Below are 24266 nucleotides of genomic sequence, written 5' to 3' on the forward strand. Positions count from 1 at the left end.
TGTCACTTATTTCCACAAGCCAGTAGGCCATCAACTCAAGTAGAAATTTTTTTGTTATTCAGATTTTTATTGTGGTATTTATATTTAAATAATTTCACCTTTATAGCAGTTTTCTTCTTGCAACCGAAATAAAATATTGCATGATTTTATGAATAAATCACTGGGCAGAGCAAAAAATATGGTTCAGACTTAATCCTATTTTGTGTTCTATTTTAGGTTTATATTTTATATAAAAGGTACCTCACATGGCAAAAAATTTAATTTTAGTAGTATAATAAAATTGTAAGGAGCAATCCACAAATGGGCAGAAGACCTAAATAGACATTTCTCCAAAGAAGATATACAGATTGCCAACAAACACATGAAAGAATGCTCAACACCACTAATCATTAGAGAAATGCAAATCAAAACTACAATGAGGTCTCACCTCACACCAGTTAGAATGGCCACCATCAAAAAATCTACAAACAATAAATGCTGGAGAGAGTGTGGAGAAAAGGGAACCCTCTTACATTGCACTGTTGGTGGGAGTGTGACAGCCACTATGGAGAAAAGTATGGAGGTTCCTTAAAAACTAAAAATAGAACTACTGTACGACCCAGCAATCCCACTACTGGGCATATACCCTGAGAAGACCATAATTCAAAAAGAGTCATGTACCATAATGTTCACTGCAGCTCCATTTAGCGCTGTTTACAAGAGCCAGGACATAGAAGCAACCTAAGTGTCCATCGACAGATGAACAGATAAAGAAGATGTGGCACATATATACAATGGAATATTACTCAGCCATAAGAGGAAATGAAATTGAGTTATTTGTAGTGAGGTGGATGGACCTAGAGTCTGTCATACAGAGTGAAGTAAGTCAGAAAGAGAAAGACAAATACCGTATGCTAAGACATATATATGAAATCTAAAAAAAAAAAAAAAAAAGATTATGAAGAACCTAGGGGCAGGACAGGAATAAAGACACAGATGTAGAGAATGGACTTGAGGATGCAGGGAGGGGGAAGGGTAAGCTGGGAAGAAGTGAGAGGGTGGCATGGACTTATATATACTACCAAATGTAAAATAGATAGCTAGTGGGAAGCAACCACATAGCACAGGAAGATCAGCTCGGTGCTTTGTGACCACCTAGACGGGTGGGATAGGGAGGGTGGGAGGGAGACGCAAGAGGGAGCAGATATGGGAATATATGTATATGTATAGCTGATTCGCTTTGTTATAAAGCAGAAACTAACACACTATTGTAAAGCATGTATACTCCAATAAAGAAGTTTAAAAAGAAAAAGAAAAAAAATTGTAAGGAGCAACTTGACTCAGAATCAGTCAGTGGTTATTGATTGAACACTGAACACTGGTTCATTAGAGAGGGGATTGGCTGTGGAAAGGGAGTCTGGAGATGTATAAAGAATGGGTTCGTCTGTCAGGAAGCTTACACTGAAGTTGGGGAGATAATTTTGTATAAAAATAATTACCGTAGAATTCTTAGAGCTTGAAGACCCATTCAAACCTTGGAAATTAGTTGAATCAAAAATCCTAGGAGCTTGATGATTTGCCTGACATATTTGTCCACGGGCCTGAGACAAGGTTAGCTGCATCTCCTATGCCAGTAGTGGCATGGTTTCATGTCTGGGATTCTAAGCAAAGCACAGGTACACTGTTCTATTTGCTATTAGGGTTGAAACATGCCTAACAGTGGTTGGAGAACCAGGAAGTCAGGAACAGGTAGCAGGACTTAGGTACAGGATAGAAGTAGCAACAGATACAGACCAGGCCAGACAGACAGAGTCAGACATCAGGACACTACCTTGAGATCTACTAATTATGAGTCAAGTAGGCATAAGAGTCAAAACCAACTCTTCAGTGACTAATTAAGAGCAGACAGGAAGGAAAGAGGCAGTGTCTGGCTCAGCCCAACTTCCTTTAAGAATTTGCCCTCTCACTGATGGAATATTCTAAGTATTATATGAATGGGCTGCCGGGACACAGCCCACTTTTAAATTACTCAGTCTAGATTTTGTCCCATTTCTCCTGCTTTGTGATTCCTCTTTTCATTCTTAAGTTACCTTTTTCTTGCCCTCAGGAGTCTTGGCCACCACTTTGGCTCTAGCAGGTTATAGCTCTGCCTCTCTTTCTTGGCAGTGATTTTCCTCCCTGATTCCACAGGGGCCCAGGGCCCATCCCTGCTGATATTGTTTTCACCTGGCTCACATTGGCCTTGCTGACAGACCTGGGATAGCTGGGACACTCTGCCTTTGCTTTGGAAAAGCACATGTTGACCCTGTGGTACTTAAACGTGGCCTGTGTAGTGCTGATGATGGAGTCTGCTACCCTGGAGGTTGACTGTGGTACACTGCTCCCGCCAGCTGAGAAGCCAAAAATGGAATGCATCTATGGGCCCTTTCTTTTCAACACTTACAACTCAGCCACTTTGCACTTGTGCTCCTGGCATCCTCTGAAGCAAGGCCTGATAGCTTCTGCTTTGGTCAGCTTCTTAATAGAAGTATCCATGGAAGAAAGTGGTCCACCTTCTTTACCCATTCATAGCACCACACTCTTCATAACTGATGTCCTGATGTCTTCATAGCCTTATCTGTCCAAATATAAGACACACTTTTATCTCCCAGTCATTCCTCAGAAAAGAGGGAATTGCCTTTATTTGAGTTTTTGAGTTACCCTCAGATTATCAGGCATTATTCTGAATATAAAATACAAAGTATTGTTTGGAGAAGACATGTTGGCCTAAAATTACCCCAGTCAGTGTTAGTTTGGAATATTTTCCCTGTGTAAGGTTGACAAGAAAGAAATAAAAATAATTTAACAGAGATTTAGTAATTATTTTTTTAAATAAATTTATTTATTTATTTATGGCTGCATTGGGCCTTTGTTGCTGTGCGTGGGCTTTTTCTAGTTGCGGCGAGCGGGGGCTACTCTTTGTTGTGGTGCACAGGCTTCTCTTGTTGCGGAGCATGAGCTCTAGGTGCATGGGCTTCAGTAGTTGTGGCATGGGGGCGCAGTAGTTGTGGCTCACGGGCTTAGTTGCTCCGTGGCATGCGGGATCTTCCCGGACCAGGGCTCAAACCCATTTCCCCTGCATTGGCAGGCAGATTCTTAACCACTGTGCAACCAAGGAAGTCCCAGTAGTTATTTCTGATAGCATAAACTTCAAGTGTTGGTTGTCTTAATAAACAAAGAGAAAGAGCAGTAAAAAAAAAAAAAGCAATACCATAGGTTGTGCTGTTATAGCAATTACAAATGCATATTTATAGGACACATGAAAAAACAGCTGTTCTAATGTTATATGAATAGCTTTGGACAAAAGCTCAGTGGCTACATTATATCAATATTTGATTCCAGAAGTCCTGTATCTCAAACCCTTTAGAGGGGAATAAAGGTTATGTACTACTGTGTAAAAGAGGCATCTTGCACAAAGCCTCTGTTGGCAGACTCAGGTCTGAATGCTGCCCCTAATCTGTACCTCATCCCATCCTTCACAATTGCCCTGACCACTGGATTTTATTTTATTTTTTTACCCTCCCATTATGCTGTTTATGTCCCTCTTTAGATGTAATGCACATGTTTGATTTCCTGGCTGCACTGCTGAATTCTCTGCTGCAGCACTGCCTCCTTATCCACAGGGCATCTCTGAACTACCTTGGTAACTCCACTTCTAGACTGATTCAGTCTGTTCTGCTGGGATCCTTTGAGTCTGGAGCCTGAGAGGGAGCCAAGCAGGTTTTACTAGAGGTGGGGTTACCTTGAGGCTAATGAAGCTTAAGTTCAGGGTTCCACACTGTCATGGGCTCCTAAGAGATGCTGGGAGTTGTAGAGTGTTCTCAGTGGAGAGAAGAAGCCGGTTGCAGTCAGGAAGCATTTCTATGTAAGCATTTCTGTTGTTCAAGAGACCTCAGAGAAAGGAACTTGAATCTCTAAGGCTCCAGCATTTTATGATGATTTCTTGTACATTCTAAATAAATATTTACTTTTGTACCAAATTTTGCATTCCTAACTGCATTCTAATTCTTAGAGAAGACCACCCAAATTGTATATGGTTCAGGCCACACAAAATCTGGATCGGTCGCTTGGTTTTACTAAATGAGATACCTGGGTGTTTTGCTAGTACTTATTTCTCTATATTTAGTAATAAATAATTTATATGCATAAACAAACACTGAGAAGAATCTAGAGAATCCCTAAATCATTCTATAATCAATGCTTTGGTGATTATTTTGTAAGAGAACTGGAACTTCCTGGCAGCCAGTATATTTCAATATTAATATTAGTGAATGCTCTAAAACTGGAACTCAGATACTGACTTCAGTTCTGTTCAAGTCTGCAAGCCTTTGTGAAATGCCTACTATGTGAGATGAAGGTGTTGGTCCAGGTGTTTTTTTTTTTCCCCCAGAAAGTTTGAATTCAGTTTGAGTCATTTGAAATTAATTGTCTTAACAGCGATATATTTTTAGTTCCTTGGAACCATAATAGCAGTTCTCTTTAAAGAAATAAGAAATTGGAGCCAATGTGATAAATATGATTAAATGCCAAAGAACAACAATGATAAATTGTTGGCACCAGTCATTTGATGTCCTCTGAAACAAAGAGACTTGTCAGTCTGCCAGTGCTAGGAATTTCAGTGCAGAGGATATAAAATGAAAAGTATCCTTTGTCTTTTTTGTAAATAGTTTCATAGATGATGGTCATGGGTAACTTAGGGGTAACTATTTTTCAAACCAAGAAACCCTATATTGAAAACGAACTACTTCATGTTCATCATTTCATCATTCTCTTAAAATGTGTCATTAAATCAGTGTCAAGCACTTATGTTTGAGAAATATTATAGAATTCCTAAAAGACATGTCAGTATATCATGACATATACTGATAAATGTGTTGAAGAAGGACACATTCAGAGAAGGAAAGAGACTGATGGTTGGGGGAAGTGCTATTTTAGAAAGGCTGTACTGCCTTCCTAGCTATCCCTTGAATGCGCCAAGCATATCTGCATCTCAGGTCCTTTGCACTTGCTACTGCTTCTGCCTGGAATGCTTTCTGAGAATTGCATCAGTTATTTTTCTCACTTCACTCCAGGCTCTGACCACCCTGTCAAAAGTAGCATCTTCTACCACTCTATTCCTTTTCCCTCTTCTTCATGTGTTCCTCACCATCGGACCATGGGAACTGAAGAGACTCAAAGAAATTCTTTGATAAATCCTTAGCTGTCTGAACTCTTACTACTTGCCCTCTGAAATTCAGGAATTGAAGATTTTAAAACTATCTCTCTCTTTTTTTTCTAATTTTATTTCTTGGCCATGCTGTGTGGCATGTGAGATCTTAGTTCCCCCACCAGGGATCACACCTGTGCCCCCTGCACTGGAAGCACGGAGTCTTAACCACTGGACCACCAGGGAAGTCCCTAAAACTGTCTCTTGCTATTTGATCTGGATATATCCAAATCAGGAACCAAGTAATTTTGTGTAGTAAGGGGTACTTGTTTTCTTTGTAGCACTTGTCTTTGATTTGCTTGTCTTTCTGCCTGTTTATCTACCTGTCTTCGTCACTAAAACATTAGTTGCCTGGTGGCTGGGACTTTGTTTTTTTCACTGCTGTATCTTCATCACCTGGAACAGTGCCTGGCATCAATTCTCAGTAAATATGTGTTGAATAAATGTGTTAATACATGAATGAATCCATCTGACCCAATATCATCTAAATTTTAAAAATATGTGATTATATGGAAAAGGCTTATTTCACATTATTAAGTTTTAAGAAACAGGATATGGGATTATATACACAGTATGATTTACATTTAAAAATTTTTGAATCTTTGCATGTGTTTATTTATTTATTCATTTCTTGAAAGAAAACTTATTGAGCATCTCCTATGTATCCATTCTTTGTTACGTATTCTGTCATCTACAGTTTCATGAGGAGACAGATACTGAAATAACAGTAAATGAATGCCATCTTTCCCCCTGCACTGCTCTTCAGCTATGTTGATCTTTCGGTTTCTCTAACTTCTTTGCACAGGTTATATCATTATGTGCTTAATATCTGTCTCCCTCTGTATTGTAAATTCTGTGAGGCTAGGGACCGTGATACCATTTAATTATCAATACCTAACTCAATGCCGAATATATATTAGGTACTCAATAAACATTTGTTGGGTGAATGATGAATGAATGAATGAACAAACAATTAGAAGAATTGTTCCTACATAGTAGGAACACCATATCTAATCTTTAATGGAAGTTATGGGAAGTAAATTTCAAGCTACGATCTAAAGAATGAGGAGGAATTAGCAAGTGAAGAAGACCAGGCAGAGGTTCTGAAGCTAAAACTTAGATTTTATCCTAAAAGCAATAGAAGAGTTTTAAGCAAAAAAGTGGCACTATCAAACCAATTTTCACTGGTGTTAGGAACACACTGTATGGGCAGTGCTAGACCAGAGAGATTGGTTGGGAGACTTTAGTGATAGATGCCTGTGGCCTATGTTTGGTTCTCGGCCATGCAGAAAGAGAGACATGGATACATTTGAGAGATTTTTAGAAGGCATAATCAGTAACTGGGGATAGCAAGGGAAAGGGAACAGTTAAGTATTATCCCAAGCCTTTGCCTTAGGTAACTAAGGGGATCCTAGGGCCTTTCACTGAAACTGGGGACTCAGAAGGAAGAACCACTTGAGGAGAAAAGAGCCTGAGGTACCCTTGAGCCCTATCTAATTGAGGCTGAGCATTAAGGACTTGGTTAAACAGCTGAATTTTCTAGATATAGATACTTAGAAAAGTGCCTGAAAAGAAATAATCAAAATGTTAATTTGGAACTCTAGGTATATTTCTAAAATTCTCTTATTAAGTTTTGGTTTTCATTATTAGTGTGTTTTATGAAGGAAAAATAATAAACTTAAAACAATTATATTAAGATCTGCTATAGGAAACACTGTACTAAAAACCACAAAGGACAAAAAGCTAAGACCTCCTTAGGTAAAATATGGGCTATTTTCAGTGAAAATAAATGAGTGGTCCTGAATAGAAGTCCATTGTGCAAGGGGTTCGCCATTATGGTATGTGTGTGTTTTGTGGTGTCATTTGAAAATTTAACCTTATTGGTCAGAAAAGTTCTGCTAGAGGCAAAGATTGTTTCTTCTTCATCCATTTATCAGCCCTCAGCACAGACCCTGGCATTTACTAATGGTTCAAGTGAAAGCTATTATTTTAGCTTTGTTATTAATTCATTTATTTTTGTTTATATCACTATTCACCACATTTGTTTACACAGTGATGTTATTTGTGTCATCTTGGTTTTTAGGTAGATTGGGGTCAACTGGACTATTTAGTTGTTGACATGCCACCAGGAACTGGAGATGTGCAGTTATCAGTCTCACAGAATATTCCTATTTCAGGTAACTCTTTTTTTTTTTTTTTTTGGTAGTAAAATTGTTTCACAATGTTGTGTTAGTTTCTGCTGTACAATGAAATGAATCAGCTATATGCACACCCATATCCCCTCCCTATTGGAACTCCCACCCCCCCATCCCACCCATCTAGGTCATCACAGACCACCAAACTGAGCTCCCTGTGCTATATAAGGTTTCCACTAGCTATCTATTTTACACATGGTAGTGTATTTATGTCAAACCTAATCTCCCAGTTCGTCCCACCCTCCCCTTACCCCCGTGTCCACATGTCCGTTCTCTACGTCTGCATCTCTATTCCTGACCTACAAATAGATTCATCTGTACCATTTTTCTAGATTCCATGTATATGCATTCATATATGATATTTGTTTTTCTCTTTCTGGTTTACTTCACTCTGTATGACAGACTCTAGGTCCATCCACATCTCTACAAAAGATCCAATTTCATTCCTTTTTATGGCTGAGTAATATTCCATTGTATATATGTGCCACATCTTCCTTATCCATTCATCTGTCAATGGACACTTAGGTTGCTTCCATGTCCTGGCTATTGTAAATAGTGCTGCAGTGAACATTGTGGTACATGACTCTTTTTTTTTTTTTTTTTTTTTTAAACATCTTTATTGGAGCATAATTGCTTTACAATGGTATGTTAGTTTCAGCTTCACAACAAAATGAATCAGTTATATATATACATATGTTCCCATATCTCTTCCCGCTTGCGTCACCCTCCCTCCCACCCTCCCTATCCCACCCCTCCAGGCAGTCACACAGCACCGAGCTGATCTCCCTGTGCTATGCGACTGCTTCCCACTAGCTATCTACCTTACGTTTGGTAGTGTATACATGTCCATGCCTCTTTATTGCTTTGTCACCGTTTACCCTTCCCCCTCCCCATAGCCTCAAGTCCATTCTCTAGTAAGTCTGTGTCTTTATTCCTGTTTCACCCCTAGGTTTTTCATGACATTTTTTTTTTTTCTTAAATTCCATATATATGTGTTAGCATACGGTATTTGTCTCTCTCTTTCTGACTTACTTCACTCTGTATGACAGACTCTAGGTCTATCCACCTCATTACAAATAGCTCAATTTCGTCTCTTTTTATGGCTGAGTAATATTCCATTGTATATATGTGCCACATCTTCTTTATCCATTCATCCGATGATGGACACTTAGGTTGTTTCCATCTCTGGGCTATTGTAAATAGAGCTGCAATGAACATTTTGGTACATGACTCTTTTTGAATTATGGTTTTCTCAGGGTATATGCCCAGTAGTGGGATTGCTGGGTCATATGGTAGTTCTATTTGTAGCTTTTTAAGGAACCTCCATACTGTTCTCCACAGTGGCTGTATCAATTTACATTCCCACCAACAGTGTAAGAGGGTTCCCTTTTCTCCACACCCTCTCCAGCATTTATTGTTTCTAGATTTTTTGATGATGGCCATTCTGACTGGTGTGAGATGATATCTCATTGTAGTTTTGATTTGCATTTCTCTAATGATTAGTGATGTTGAGCATTCTTTCATGTGTTTGTTGGCACTCTGTATATCTTCTTTGGAGAAATGTCTATTTAGGTCTTCTGCCCATTTTTGGATTGGGTTGTTTGTTCTTTTGTTATTAAGCTGCATGAGCTGCTTATAAATTTTGGAGATTAATCCTTTGTCAGTTGCTTCATTTGCAAATATTTTCTCCCATTCTGAGGGTTGTCTTTTGGTCTTCTTTATGGTTTCCTTTGCTGCGCAAAAGCTTTTAAGTTTCATTAGGTCCCATTTGTTTACTTTTGTTTTTATTTCCATTTCTCTAGGAGGTGGGTCAAAAAGGATCTTGCTGTGATTTATGTCATAGAGTGTTCTGCCTATGTTTTCCTCTAAGAGTTTGATAGTTTCTGGCCTTACATTTAGGTCTTTAATCCATTTTGAGCTTATTTTTGTGTATGGTGTTAGGGAGTGATCTAATCTCATACTTTTACATGTAGCTGTCCAGTTTTCCCAGCACCACTTATTGAATAGGCTGTCCTTTCTCCACTGTACATTTCTGCCTCCTTTGTCAAAGATAAGGTGACCATATGTGCGTGGGTTTATCTCTGGGCTTTCTATCCTGTTCCATTGATCTATATTTCTGTTTTTGTGCCAGTACCATACTGTCTTGATTACTGTAGCTTTGTAGTATAGTCTGAAGTCAGGAAGCCTGATTCCTCCAGCTCCATTTTTCGTTCTCAAAATTGCTTTGGCTATTCGGGGTCTTTTGTGTTTCCATACAAATTGTGAGATTTTTTGTTCTAGTTCTGTGAAAAATGCCAGTGGTAGTTTCATAGGGATTGCATTGAATCTGTAGATTGCTTTGGGTAGTAGAGTCATTTTCACAATGTTGATTCTTCCAATCCAAGAACATGGTATATCTCTCCATCTATTTGTATCATTTTTAATTTCTTTCATCAGTGTCTTATAATTTTCTGCATACAGGCATGACTCTTTTTGATGTGGTTTTCTCAGGGTATATGCCCAGCAGGGGATTGCTGGGTCATATGGTAGTTCTATTTTTAGTTTTTTAAGAAACCTCCATATTGTTCTCCCTAGTGGCTGGATCAATTTACATTCCCACCAGCAGTGCAAGAGGGTTCCCTTTTCTCCACACCCTCTCCAGCATTTATTGTTTGTAGATTTTTTGATCATGGCCGTTCTGACTGGTGTGAGGTGATACCTCATTGTAGTTTTGATTTGCATTTGTCTAATAAATAGTGATGTTGAGCATCTTATTGGTGAAATTTAGGTCTTTGGCCCATTTTTTAACTGAGGTGTTTGTTTTTTTGATATTGACTCCATGAGCTGTTATATACTTTGGAGAGTAATCCTTTGTCCACTGATTCATTTGCAAATATTTTCTCCCAAACTGAGTGTTGTCTTTTCATCTTGTTTATGGATTCCTTTGCTGAGCAAAAGCTTTTAAGTTTCCTTAGGTCCCATATGTTTATTTTTGTTTTTATTTTCATTACTCTAGGAGGTGGGTAAAAAAGATCTTCCTGTAGTTTATGTCCAAGAGTGTTTTTCCTATGTTTTCCTCTAAGAGCTTTTTTTTTTTAACAACTTTATTGGAGTGTAATTGCTTTACAATGGTGTGTTAGTTTCTGCTTTATAACAAAGCGAATCAGCTATACATATACATATATCCCCACATCTCCTTCCTTTTGTGTCTCCCTCCTACCCTCCGTATCCCACCCCCTCTAGGTGGTCATAAAGCACTGAGATCATTACCCTGTGCTATGCGGCTGCTTCCCACTAGCTATCCATTTTACTTGTGGTACTGTATATATGTCCATGCCACTCTCTCACTTCATCCCAGCTTGCCCTTCTCGCTCCCCGTGTCCTCAAGTCCATTCTCTACGTCTGCATCTTTATTCCTGTCCTGCCCCTAGGTTCTTCAGAACCATTTTTTTTTTAGATTCCATATATATGTCTTAGCATACAGTATTTGTTTTTCTCTTTCTGACTTCACTCTGTATGACAGACTCTAGGTCCATCCACCTCACTACAAATAACTCAATTTCATTTCCTTTTATGGCTGGGTAATATTCCATTGTATATATGTGCCACATCTTCTTTATCCATTCATCTGTTGGTGGACACTTAGGTTCCTTCCATGTCCTGGCTCTCGTAAATAGAGCTTCAGTGAACATTGTGGTACATGGCTCTTTTTGAATTATAGTTTTCTCAGGATATATGCCCAGTAGTGGGATTGCTGGGTCGTAGGGTAGTTCTATTTTTACTTTTTTAAGGAACCTCCATACTTTTCTCCATAGTGGCTGTGTCAATTTACATTCCCACCAACAGTGCAGTGTAAGAGGGTTCCCTTTTCTCCACACCCTCTCCAGCATTTATTTGTAGATTTTTTGATGATGGCCATTCTGACTGGTGTGAGGTGATACCTCATTGTAGTTTTGATTTGCATTTCTCTAATGATTAGTGATGTTGAGCATCCTTTCATGTGTTTTTTGGCAATCTGTATATCTTCTCTGGTGAAATGTCTGTTTAGGTCTTCTGCGCATTTTTCAATTGGGATGTTTGTTTTTTTGATACTGAGCTGCATGAGCTGCTTGTATATTTTGGAGATAATCCTTTGTCAGTTGCTTCATTAGCAAATATTTTTTCCCATTCCAGGGGTTGTCTTTTCATCTTTTTTATGGTTTCCTTTGCTGTGCAAAAGCTTTTAAGTTTCATTAGGTCCCATTTGTTTATTTTTGTTTTTATTTCCATTTCTCTAGGAGGTGGTTCAAAAAGGATCTTGCAGTGATATATTTCATAGAGTGTTCTGCCTGTGTTTTCCTCCAAGAGTTTTATAGTGTCCAGTCTTATATTTGGGTATTTAATCCATTTTGAGTTTATTTTTGTGTATGGTGTTAGGGAGTGTTCTAATTTTATTCTTTTTCATGTAGCTGTCCAGTTTTCCCAGCACCACTTATTGAAGAGGCTGTCTTTTCTCCATTGTATGTTCTTGCCTCCTTTGTCATAAATTAGGTGACCATATGTGCGTGTGTTGATCTCCAAGCTTTCTATCCTGTTCCATTGATCTATATTTCTGTTTTTCTGCCAGTACCATACTATTTTGATTACTGTGGCTTTGTAGTATAATTTGAAGTTGGGGAGCCTGATTCCTCCAGCTCCGTTTATCTTTCTCAAGATTGCTTTGGCTTTTCGGGGTCTTTTGGGTTTCCATACAAATTGTAAAATTTTTTGTTCTAATTCTGTGAAGAATGCCATTGTTTGTTTGATAGGGATTGCACTGAATCTGTACATTGCTTTGGGTAGTATAGTCATTTTCACAATATTGATTCTTCGAATCCAAGAACATGGTATATTTCTCAGTGTGTTTATGTCATCTTTGATTTCTTTCATAAGTGTTTTATAGTTTTCTGATTACAAGTCTTTCACCTCCTTAGGTAGGTTTATTCCTAGGTATTTTATTCTTTTTTTTGCAGTGGTAAATGGAAGCGTTTCCTTAATTTTTCTTTCTGATTTTTCATCATTAGTGTATAGGAATGCCAGATTTCTATGCATTAATTTTGTATCCTGCAACCTTACGAAATTCAATGATTAGTTCTAGTAGTTTTCTAGTGGCATCTTTAGGATTATCTGTGTATAGTATCATGTCATCTGCCAACAGTGATAGTTTTACTTCTTCTTTTCCAATTTGTATTCCTTTTATTTCTTTTTCTTCTCTGATTGCTGTGGCTAGGACTTCCAAAACTGTGTTGAATAAGAGTGGTGAGAATGGACATCCTTTTCTTGTTCCTATCTTAGTGGAAATGCTTTCAGTTTTTCACCATTTAGTATGATGTTTGCTGTGTGTTTGTCATATATGGCTTTTATTATTTTTAGGTAGGTTCCCTCTGTGCCCATTTTCTGGAGATTTTTTATCATAAACCGGTGTTGAATTTTGTCAAATGGTTTTTCTGCATCTATTGAGATGATCATATGGTTTTTATTCCTTAATTTGTTAATATGGTGTATCACGCTGATTGATTTGCATATACTGAAGAATCCTTGCATTCCTGGGATAAATCCACTTGATCATGCTGTGTGATCATTCTTATGTGTTGCTGGATTCTGTTTGGTAGTATTGAGGATTTTTGCTTCTATGTTCATCAGTGATATTGGTCTGTAACTTTCTTTTTTTGTGATATCTTTGTCTGGTTTTAGTATCAGGGTGATGGTGGCTTCATAGAATGAATTTGGGGGTATTACTCCCTCTGCAGTTTTTTGGAAGAGTTTGAGAAGGGTGGGTGTTAGCTCTTCTCTAAATGTTTGATAGAATTAGCTTGTGAAGCCATCTGGTCCTGGACCTTTGTTTGTTGGAAGATTTTTAATTACGGTTTCAATTTCATTACTTTGATAAGTCTGTTTATATTTTCTAATTCTTCTTGGCTCAGTCTTGGAAAATTGTATCTTTCCAAGAATTTGTCCCTTTCTTTGTGGTTGTTCATTTTATTGGCATATAGTTGTTTGTAGTAGTCTCTTATAATCTTTTGTATTTCTGCAGTGTCTGTTATGAATTCTTTTTCATTTCTAATTTTATTGATTTGCATCCTCTCCCTTTTTTTCTTGTTGAGTCTGGCTAAATGTTTATCAATTTTGTTTATCTTCTCAAAGAACCAGCTTTTAGTTTTATTGATCTATTCTATTGTTTCTTCATTTCTGTTTTATTTATTTCTGCTCTGATCTTTATGATTTCTTTCCTTCTACTGACTTTGGGTTTTCTTTGTTCCTATTTCTCTAGTTGCTTTAGGTGTAAGGTTAGATTGTTTATTTGACATGTTTCTTGTTTGTTGAAGTGAGAATGAATTGCTATAAACTTCCCTCATTGAACTGCTTTTGCTGCGTCCCATACGTTTTGGGTCGTCGTGGTCGTTCATTTCTTTTTTTTTTTTTTTTTTGCGGTACGCGGGCCTCTCACTGTTGTGGCCTCTCCTGTTGCGGAGCGCAGGCTCAGAGGCTATGGCTCACGGGCCCAGCTGCTCCGCGGCATGTAGGATCTTCCCAGACTGGGGCACGAACCCGTGTCCCCTGCATCAGCAGGCGGACTCTCAACCACTGCACCACCAGGGAATTCCCCATTTCTATGTAATTTTTTATTTATTTGATTTCTTCAGTGATCTCTTGGTTATTTAGTAGCACGCTGTTTAGTCTCCATGTATTTGTGTTTTTTACAGTTTTTTTTCTGTAATTAATTACCAGTCTCATAGCATTGTGTTCAGAAAAGATGCTTGATTCAATTTCAATTTTCTTAAATTTTCCAAGGCTTGATTTGTGAGCCCAGATTTGATCTATCCTGTAGAGTGTTCTGTGTGCACTTGAGAAGAAGTATATTCGGCCACTTTTGGGTGGACAGTCCTATAAATAACAGTTAAGTCCATCTTATTTAATGTATCATTTAAAGCTTGTTTCCTTATTTATTTTCATTTTGGATGATCTGTCCATTGGTAAAAGTGGGGTGTTAAGGTCCCCTACTATGATTCTGTTACTGTCGATTTCCCCTTTTATGGCTATTAGCATTTGCCTTATGTATTGAGGTGCTCCTATGTTGGGCACATATATATTTATAATTGTTATATATTCTTCTTGGATTTATCCCTTGATCATTATGTATTGTCCTTCCTTATCTCTTGTAACAGTCTTTATTTTAAAGTCTATTTTATCTGATAAGAGTATTGCTACTCCAGCTTTCTTTTGATTTCCATTTGCAAGGAATATCTTTTTCCATCCCTTCATTTTAAGTCTGTATGTGTCCCTAGGTCTGAAGTGGGTCTCTTGTTGACAGCACATATACAGGTCTTGTTTTTGTATCCATTCAGCCAGCCTGTGTCTTTTGTTTGGAGCAGTTAATCCGTTTACATTCAAGGTTATTATCAATATGTGTGTTTTTATTACCATTTTTTAAATTGTTTTGGGTTTGTTTTCATGGGTCTTTTTCTTCTCTTGTGTTTCCCGCCTAGAGAAGTTCCTTTAGCATTTGTTGTTAACCTGGTTTGGTGGTGTTTAATTCTCTTAGCTTTTGCTTGTCTGTAAAGCTTTTGATTTCTCTGTGAATCTGAATGAGATCCTTGGTTGTAGGATTTTCTCTTTCATCACTTTAAGTACATCCTGCCACTCCCTTCTGGCCTGCAGAGTTTCTGCTGAAGAATCAGCTGATAACATCATGAGGATTTCTTTGTATGTTGTTTTTGCTTTTCCGTTGTTGCTTTTTTCTTTGAATTTAATTTTTGTTAGTTTGATTAATGTGTGTCTTGTTGTGTTCCTCCTAGGGTTTATCCTGTATGGGACTCTCTGCACTTCCTGGACTTGGGTGACTATTTCCTTTCCCATATTAGGGAAGTTTTCAACTATAATCTCTGCAAATATTTTCTCAGACCCTTTCTTTTTCTCTTCTTCTTTTGGAACCCCTATAATTTGAATGTTGGTGTGTTTAGTGTTTGCCCAGAGGTCTCTGAGATTGTCTTCAATTCTTTTCATTCTTTTCCCTTTATTCTGCTCCTTGGAAGTTATTTCCCCTGTTGTCTTTCAGCTCACTTATTCGTTCTTCTGCCTCAGCTATTCTGTTATTAATTCCTTCTAGTGTATTTTTTATTTCAGTTATTTTGTTGTTCATCGCTGTTTGTTTGTTCTTTAGTTTTTCTAGATCTTTGATAAACATTTCGTGTATTTTCTCCATCCGTGCCACCATTCTGTTTACGAGATTCTGGATCATCTTTACTATCATTACTCTGAATTATTTTTCAGATACGTCACCTATTTCCTCTTCATTTATTTGGTCCTGTAGGTTTTTACCATGCTCCTTCATCTGTGACATATTTTTTTGTCACCCTCCCCCCCACTTCTTTTTGATGGGTGGGATAGTGTTCCGGTCTTACTGGTTGTTTGGCCTGAGGCTTCCAGCAGTGGAATTTGTAGGCTGTTGGTTAGAGCTGGGTCTTGGTGCTGAGATGAGGACCTCTGGAAGACCTCACTCGAATTAATATTCCCTGGGGTCTGAGATTGTCTGTTAATCCAGTGGTTTGGGCTCAGAGCTCCTACCGCAGGAGCTGTGGCCCAACCCTGGGCTCACAAACCAAGATCCCGCAAGCTGTGCAGGGCGGAAAAAAAGAAAAGGAGCAGAACAATAACAAAGAGTAAAACATAAGATTAGAAAACTAACAGATATGTTAGAAAGAATAAAAAATAAAAATATAGTTGAAACAACAAGCAGAAGGTAAAAACAGAACCACAATAGTAAAAAAAGAGGGGAGGAAAAAAAAAGCCAGAAAAGACCTTGGCTGTGAGGGGCGGGGCTTAGGCAGGGGGTGGGGTTTAGGTAGTACGTGGAGCCTATGCTTAGGACCCATGGGGCTGGAAAAGACCCTGGGGGTGGGGTAAGGGGTGGGGCTTAGGCTCAGTGCAGCAGGAGAGGCCCAGGAGTGCCTCTGGCCTTGGAGGTTGGAGGACCAGGTCCAGGACCCCAGCAGGTTCACTAGGCCCCAGTGGGCGAGGGAAACTCCAGGCGCGTTCCCCCCGATCCTCCGATCCCGAAGGACCCCTTCCCATTGGTGTTTCTTCTTCTCCACACGCTCCCCCATGCCTCTTGGAGCCACGTGGCCAGAGGAGGCCCCAGGAGGCAGAGGACCAGACCTGGACCCCCACAGCTGGAGGGGCCCTTGCAGAATGAAGGACCAGGCCCAGGAGCCCAGCAGGCTTCCAGGGACCTGAGTGGGCAGGGGAAACGCTAGACGCACTCCCCCCTAATCCTACAAGCTCCCCAGGTTCCCCAGGGGGTCCCGTGTGGGAACCCCTCCCCCCTCCCAGCCACCCCTCAGGGGCGTGGGTCCTGTCTGGCCTTCACTTCTCCTCTTCCTTCACTCCCCCCACGTCCTACCTGGTCACTCAGTGGTTCCTCCCCATCTCCTTGGGCATCAAGGTCCCCACCAGCGTCCACAGGTGCCCTAGTTGTGGGGAGATGTGAGCTCCACATCTTCCCGTGCCGCCATCTTGACTCTGCCCCACTATTTCAGGTAACTCTTAAAGTTTAAATTAATTTATGCTATCTTTGATGTTTTGTTATTGCCATACAAAAAAACACACTCCATGACAGGTAAACATTTTTATCTCTTAAAAAACATTAAATTTTTTAAATTAAAAAACATATAAATTTACCTTTAGAGATCTGATTCATGAACTAAATTTTTCAAAGTATTTCCAGAATAAACATGTTTACAAAACATAGACACTTTGAAAAGGTGGTGATGTATGTCTGTGTTCTAGAAAAGAAGTAGTGCTTAAGTATTGTTTAGGTAAAACATGGCTATTTAGTGCATAGCTCTCCAGCACTTATAGCATAGTGCTTGATATGTGGCAGGCACTCAGTAATAATTTATTGAGTAAATGCTGAATAAGAATATATATTGGGAAAATTTGGCTTTTTGATAAATACAACCATGGGAAAATTTGATATCCTGCTAATTAGTTAATGTTAAAGCTGAGAGCTGTAAACATTAGTTTACATCAAATGCACAATACTTCAGTATGGTAGTGGATATGTTTTTTATGCTATGGATTTTAATGTTACTATTAGCTTTTATGTTGAATCTGTTTCTAAGGATTTTCCTAGATCCCAATGGAGAAATAGTTGTAAATCTCTCTTATATACATATGAGGACTTTGGGGAAAAGAATGGAAGTTTTAAATGTCTTTTTAAATCAGTTATTTATTGGTAATAAATAACCAAGAGATATCACTGACAATTATCAGAAGGTTTAGAAATTAAATATTTGATAATATATACACATTGTTTGGAAATATTGTCACTAATACTTATGTGTATTTTTGATGTTTTAGATAGATTTATAACCTTTCAGAAGTCTGAGGCTTTTTCTTTGTTGAGGCAAATTATAAAGTGTGAAAGGGGGGTAAAGTGAAGTAACATAGGAAAATAATTCATCCTTTTTGTAGTAAGTGTTCTATATAGTCTGCTTCTTTTTTTTAAGTAGTTTTGGGACTTTTGTATTTTTAAATATTAAGAATGGTCACTAAGGTGGCTGGCAGCAAAGAGCCTGAGAGGGTGGCCTCCCCAGGGCCTCACCTGGCGCTCTTGTAGCCCAGGAGAAGGAGGAAGGAGAAAGGAGGCTCATGGATGTGGCAGCCCCTGCCCACGGTGGGGAGAGATACTTGAGACTACTGGTGGTGGCCGCATGCAGCCCCTGGTGGCTGCTGACTTTGCTGCTAGAGTGCACCTGCTGGCCGGTGGGTCCTGAAGTCCAGGACACCTGGAGGCTACTGGACTGCCACACACTCTTCTTGTTCTTCCTGGTGGTGATGCAGGCAGGCTGCTCAAAGCCACCAAAAACCAGGTGCATGAGCAACGGCAGCTCGTCAAAGATGTTCTGCAAATTCTCCCCAGCAGGCAGGTACAGGTAGTTCTTGGAATACTGGGCTGAGGAGATCATGCCCAGTCTTAACTCCTCTGAGTGTCTCTTGAACTTGAACTTGCCGAAGCGGGTGTTGTTGATTCGCAGGAAGTTCTTCGTGGACTGAACAAGCTGCAGGTTCCGCTCCTGGAAGTTCTCTGGATCAGCCGTGTGGCTGACAAGGTCTTGGTGCTCCGGGCAGGTGTCAGGCCTGAGCCTCGGAGGTGGGAAACCTGAGTGCAGGACATTGGACCAGCAGAGAGCTCCTGGCCCCAGATAACATCAATCGGTGAGAGCTCTCCCAGAGATCTCCATCTCAACACTAAGACCCAGTTCCACTCAACGACCAGCAGGCTCCAGTGCTGTACGCCCCATGCCAAACAACTAGCAAGACAGGAACACAACCCCACCCATTAGCAGAGTCTGCCTAAAATCTTAACGAGTTCACAGACACCACAAAACACACCACCAGACATGGCCCTTCCCACCAGAAATACAAGATCCAGCCCCATTCACCAGAACACAGGCACCAGTCCCCTCCACCAGGAAGCCTACACAAGCCACTGAACCAACCTTACCCACTGGGGCAGGCACCAAAAACAATGGGAACTACAAACCTGCAGTCGGCGAAAAGGAGACCCCAAACACAGTAAGAGCAAAATGAGAAGGCAGAGAATTACACAGCAGTTGAAGGAACAAGGTAAAAACACACATAACCAAACAAATGAAGAGGAAATAGGCAGTGTACCTGAAAAAGAATTCAGAGGAATGATAGTAAAAAGATGGTCCAAAATCTTGGAAATAGAATGGAGGAAGTACAAGAAATATTTAACAAGGGCCTAGAAGAACTAAAGAGCAAACAAACAATGGTGAACAACACAATAAATGAAACTAAAAATTCTTTAGAAGGAATCAATAGCAGTATAACTGAGGCAGAAAAACGGAGAAGTGACCTGGAAGATAAAATAGTGGAAATAACGACCGCAGAGCAGAATAAAGAAAAAAGAATGAAAAGAATTGAGGACAGTCTCAGAGACCACTGGGACAACATTAAACGCACCAACATTAGAATAATAGGGGTCCCAGAAGAAGAAGAGAAAAAGAAAGGATCTGAGAAAATATTTGAATAGATTATAGTTGAAAACTTCCCTAATATGGGAAAGGAAACAGTCAAGTCCAGGAAGCAGAGAGTCCCATACAGGATAAATCCAAGGAGAAACACGCAAAGACACAAACTATCAAAAATTAAATACAAAGAAAAAATATTAAAAGCAGCAAGGGAAAAGAACAAATAACATACAATGGAATCCCTATAAGGTTAACAGCTGATCTTTCAGCAAAAACTCTGCAAGGTAGAAGGGAGTGGCAGGACATATTTAAAATGATGAAATGGAAGAACCTACAACCAAGATTACTCTACCCAGCAAGGATCTCATTCAGATTCAACGGAGAAATTAAAACCTTTACAGACAAGCAAAAGCTAACAGAATTTAGTACTACCAAACCAGCTGTACAACAAATGCTAAAGAAATTTCTCTAGGCAGGAAACACAAGAGAAGAAAAAGGCCTACAATAACAAACCCAAAACAAGAAAATGGTAATAGGAACATACATATTGATAATTACCTTAAATGTAAATGGATTAAATGCTCCCACCAAAAGACATAGACTGGCTGAATGGATACAAAAAAAAGACCTGTATATATGCTGTATACAAGAAATACACTTCAGATCAAGGGACACATCCAGACTGAAAGTGAGGGGATGGAAAAGAGATTCCATACAAATGGAAATCAAAAGAAAGCTGGGGTAGCAATTCTCATATCAGACAAAATAGACGTTAAAATAAAAACTAGTACAAGAGACAAAGGAGGATACTACATAATGATCAAGGGATCAATCCATGAAGAAGATATAACAATTGTAAATATTTATGCACCCAACATAGGAACACCTCAATACATAAGGCAAATGCTAACAGCCATAAAAGGGGAAATCGACAGTAACATAATCATAGTAGGGGACTTTAACACCCCACTTTCACCAATGGACAGATCAACTGAAATGAAAATAAATGAGAAAACACAAGCTTTAAGTGGTGCATTAAACAAAATGGACTTAATTGATATTTACAGGACTTTCCATCCAAAAACAACAGAATACACTTTCTTCTCAAGTGCTCTTGGAACATTCTCCAGAATAGATCATATCTTGGGTCACAAATAAGCCTTTGTTTAAGAAAATTGAATTCGTATCAAGTATCTTTTCCGACCACAATGCTATGAAACTAGATGTCAATTACAGGAAAAAAGTGTAAAAAGTACAAACACATGGAGGCTAAACAATACACTACTAAATAAACAAGAGATCACTGAAGAAATCAAAAAGGAAATTAAAAAATACTTAGAAACAAGTAACAATGAACATATGACGACCTAAAACCTATGGGATGCAGTAAAAGCAGTTATAAGAGGGAAGATTATAGCAATACAATCCTACCTCAAGAACCAAGAAATATCTCAAATAAACAACCTAACCTTACACCTAAAGCAATTAGAGAAAGAACCAAAAAACTCCACAGTTAGCAGAAGGAAAGAAACCATAAATATCAGATGAGAAATAAATGAAAAAGAAGTGAAAAAAATGATAGCAAAGATCAATAAAACTATAGCTGGTTTTTTGAGAAGATAAACAAAATTGATAAACCATCAGCAAGATTCATCAAGAAAAAAGGGAGAAGACTTAAATCAACAGAATTAGAAATGAAAAAGGAGAAGTAACAACTGACACTGCAGAAATACAAAGGATCATGAGATGTTACTACAAGCAACTATATGCCAATAAAATGACAACCTGTTAGAAATGGACAAATTCTTAGAAAAGCACAACCTTCCGAGACTGAACCAGGAAGAAATAGAAAATATAAACAGACCAATCACAAGCATGACATTGCGACTGTGATTAAAAATCTTCCAACAAACAAAAGTCCAGGACCAGATGGCTTCACAGGCAAATACTATCAAATATTTAGAGAAGAGCTAATACCTATCCTTCTCAAACTCTTCAACAATATAGCAGAGGGAGGAACACTCCCAATCTCATTCTACAAGACTACCATCACCCTGATATGAAAACCAAACAAAGATGTCACAAAGAAAGAAAACTACAGGCCAATAACACTGATGAACATAGATGCAAAAATCCTCAATAAAATACTAGCAAACAGAATCCAGCAGCACATTAAAAGGATTGTACACTATGATCAAGTGGGGTTTATCCCAGGAATGCAAGGATTCTTCAATATACAGAAATCAATCAATGTGATTGATTAACAAATCGAAGGAGTAAAACCATATGATCATCTCAATAGATGCAGAAAAAGCTTTCAACACCCATGTATGATAAAAACCCTCCAGACGGTAGGCATAGAGGGAGCTTACCTCAACCTAATAAAGGCCATATATGAGAAACCCACAGCCCGCATCGTTCTCAATGGTGAAAAACTGAAACCATTTCCACTAAGATCAGGAACAACACAGGGATGCCCACTCTCACTACTGTTATTCAACATTGTTTTGGAAGTTTTAGCTACAGCAATCAGAGATGAAAAAGAAATGAGAGGAATCTAAATCGGAAAAGAAGAAGTAAAGCTGTCACTGTTTTCTGATGACATGATACTATACATAGAGAATCCTAAAGATGCTACCAGAAAACTACTAGAGCTAATCAATGAATTTGGTAGAGTAGCAGGACAGAAAATTAATGCACAGAAATCTCTTGCATTCCTATACACTAATGATGAAATATCTGAAAGAGAAATTAAGGAAACACTCCCATTTCCAATGCAACAAAAAGAATAAAGTACCTAGGAGTAAACCTACCTAAGGAGACAAAAGACCTGCATGCAGAAAACTATAAGACACTGGTGAAAGAAATTAAAGATGGTACAAACAGATGGAGAGATATACCATATTCTTGGACTGGAAGAATCAACATTGTGAAAATGACTCTACTGCTCAAAGCAATCTACAGATTCAATGCAATCCCTTATCAAAGTACCAGTGGCATCTTTCACAGAACTAGAACAAAAACTTTCACTATTTGTATGGAAACACAAGAGACCCCAAATAGCCAAACAGTCTTGAGAGAGAAAAACGGAGCTGGAGGAATCACACTCCCTAACTTCAGACTATACTACAGAGCTACAGTAATCAAGACAGTATGGTACTGACACACAAACAGAAATATAGATCAGTGGAACAGAATAGAAGGCCCAGAGAGAAACCCACACACTTATGGTCACCTTATCTTTGATACAGGATGCAAGAATATACAATGGAGAAAAGACATCCTTTTCAATAAGTGGTGCTGGGAAAACTGGACAGCTACATGTAAAAGAATGAAATTAGAACACTCCCTAACACCATATACAAAAATAAACTCAAAATGGGTTACAGACCTAAATGTATGGCCAGACACTATAAAACTCTTAGAGGAGAACGTAGGCAGAACCCTCTATGACATATATCACAGCAAGATCCTTTTTGACCCACCTCCTAGAGATATGGAAATAAAAGCAAAAATGAACAATTTTGAGCTAATGAAACTTAAAAGCTTTTGCACAGCAAAGGAAACCATGAACAAGATGAAAAGGCAACCCTTGGAATGCGAGAATATAATTGCAAATGAAGCAACTGACAAAGGGTTAATCTCCAAAATATACAAGCAGCTCATGCAGCTCAATATCAGGAAAACAAACAACCCATTTCAAAAATGGGCAGAAGACCTAAATAGACATTTCCCCAAAGATATACAGATTGCCAACAAACACATGAAAGGATGCTCACATCACTAATCATTAGAGAAATGCAAGTCAAAACTACAATGAGGTATCACCTCACTCCAGTCAGAATGGCCATCATTAAAAAATCTACAAACAATAAATGCTGGAGAGGGTGTGGAGAAAAGGGAACACTCTTGCACTGTTGGTGGGAATGTAAATTGATACAGCCACTATGGAGACCAGTATGGAGGTTCCTTAAAAAACTAAAAATAGAACTACCATATGACCCAGCAGTCCCACTACTGGGGATATACCGTTGTGAAAACCACAATTGTAAAAGAGTCATGCACCACAGTGTTCATTGCAGCACTATTTACAAGAGCCAGGACATAGAAGCAACCTAAGTGTCCATTGACAGATGAATGGATAAAGAAGATGTGGCGGGGCTTCTCTGGTGGCGCAGTGGTTGAGAGTCCACCTGCCGATGCAGGGGACACGGGTTCGTGCCCCAGTCTGGGAAGATCCCACATGCCGCGGAGTGGCTGTGCCGGTGATCCATGGCCTCTGAGCCTGCGCATCTGGAGCCTGTGCTCTGCAACGGGAGAGGCCACAACAATGAGAGGCACGCGTACCGCAAAAAAAAAAAAAAAAAAAAAAAAATGATGTGGCATATATATACAATGGAATATTACTCAGCCATAAAAAGATACAAAATTGAGTTATTTGTAGTGAGGTGGATGGATCTAGAGTCTGTCATACAGAGTGAAGTGAGTCATAAAGAGAAAAAAATACCGTATGCTAACACATATATATGGAATCTTAAAAAAAAAAAGAAAAAAAGATTCTGAAGAACCTAGGGGCAGGACAGGAAAAAAGACACAGACGTAGAGCATGGACTTGAGGACATAGGGAGGGGCAAGGGTAAGCAGGGAAGAAGTGAGAGAATGGCACTGATATATATACACTACCAAATGTAAAATAGATAGCTAGTGGGAAGAAGCCGCATAGCACAGGGAGATCAGCTCAGTGCTTTGTGACCACCTAGAGGGGTGGGATAGGGAGGCAGAGTGGAAGGGAGACGCAAGAGGGATGGGCTGTGGGGATATATGTATGGGTATAGGTGATTCACTTTGTTATAT

The 24266-nt window shown here is 39.0% G+C and overlaps 1 protein-coding gene across 12 annotated transcripts in view; it reads left to right on the forward strand.

Annotated features, from left to right (window-relative positions):
* The window catches only part of NUBPL (NUBP iron-sulfur cluster assembly factor, mitochondrial), a 397698-nt gene that overhangs the window by 173916 nt on the left and 199516 nt on the right, over positions 1-24266 (forward strand). For all 12 annotated transcript variants that reach the window (XR_009563092.1, XR_009563093.1, XM_030854758.2 and 9 more), the window contains one exon: positions 7308-7401. Coding sequence is in view for 10 of the 12 variants with exons in the window: in XM_030854758.2 (XP_030710618.1) it covers positions 7308-7401 (94 nt within the window). In the remaining 2 variants the exon portion in view is untranslated. The remainder of the gene's footprint in view (positions 1-7307; positions 7402-24266) is intronic.

The sequence above is a fragment of the Globicephala melas genome, chromosome 2 (genome assembly GCF_963455315.2).
Source record: "Globicephala melas chromosome 2, mGloMel1.2, whole genome shotgun sequence".
NCBI classification, from domain to species: Eukaryota; Metazoa; Chordata; class Mammalia; order Artiodactyla; family Delphinidae; genus Globicephala; species Globicephala melas.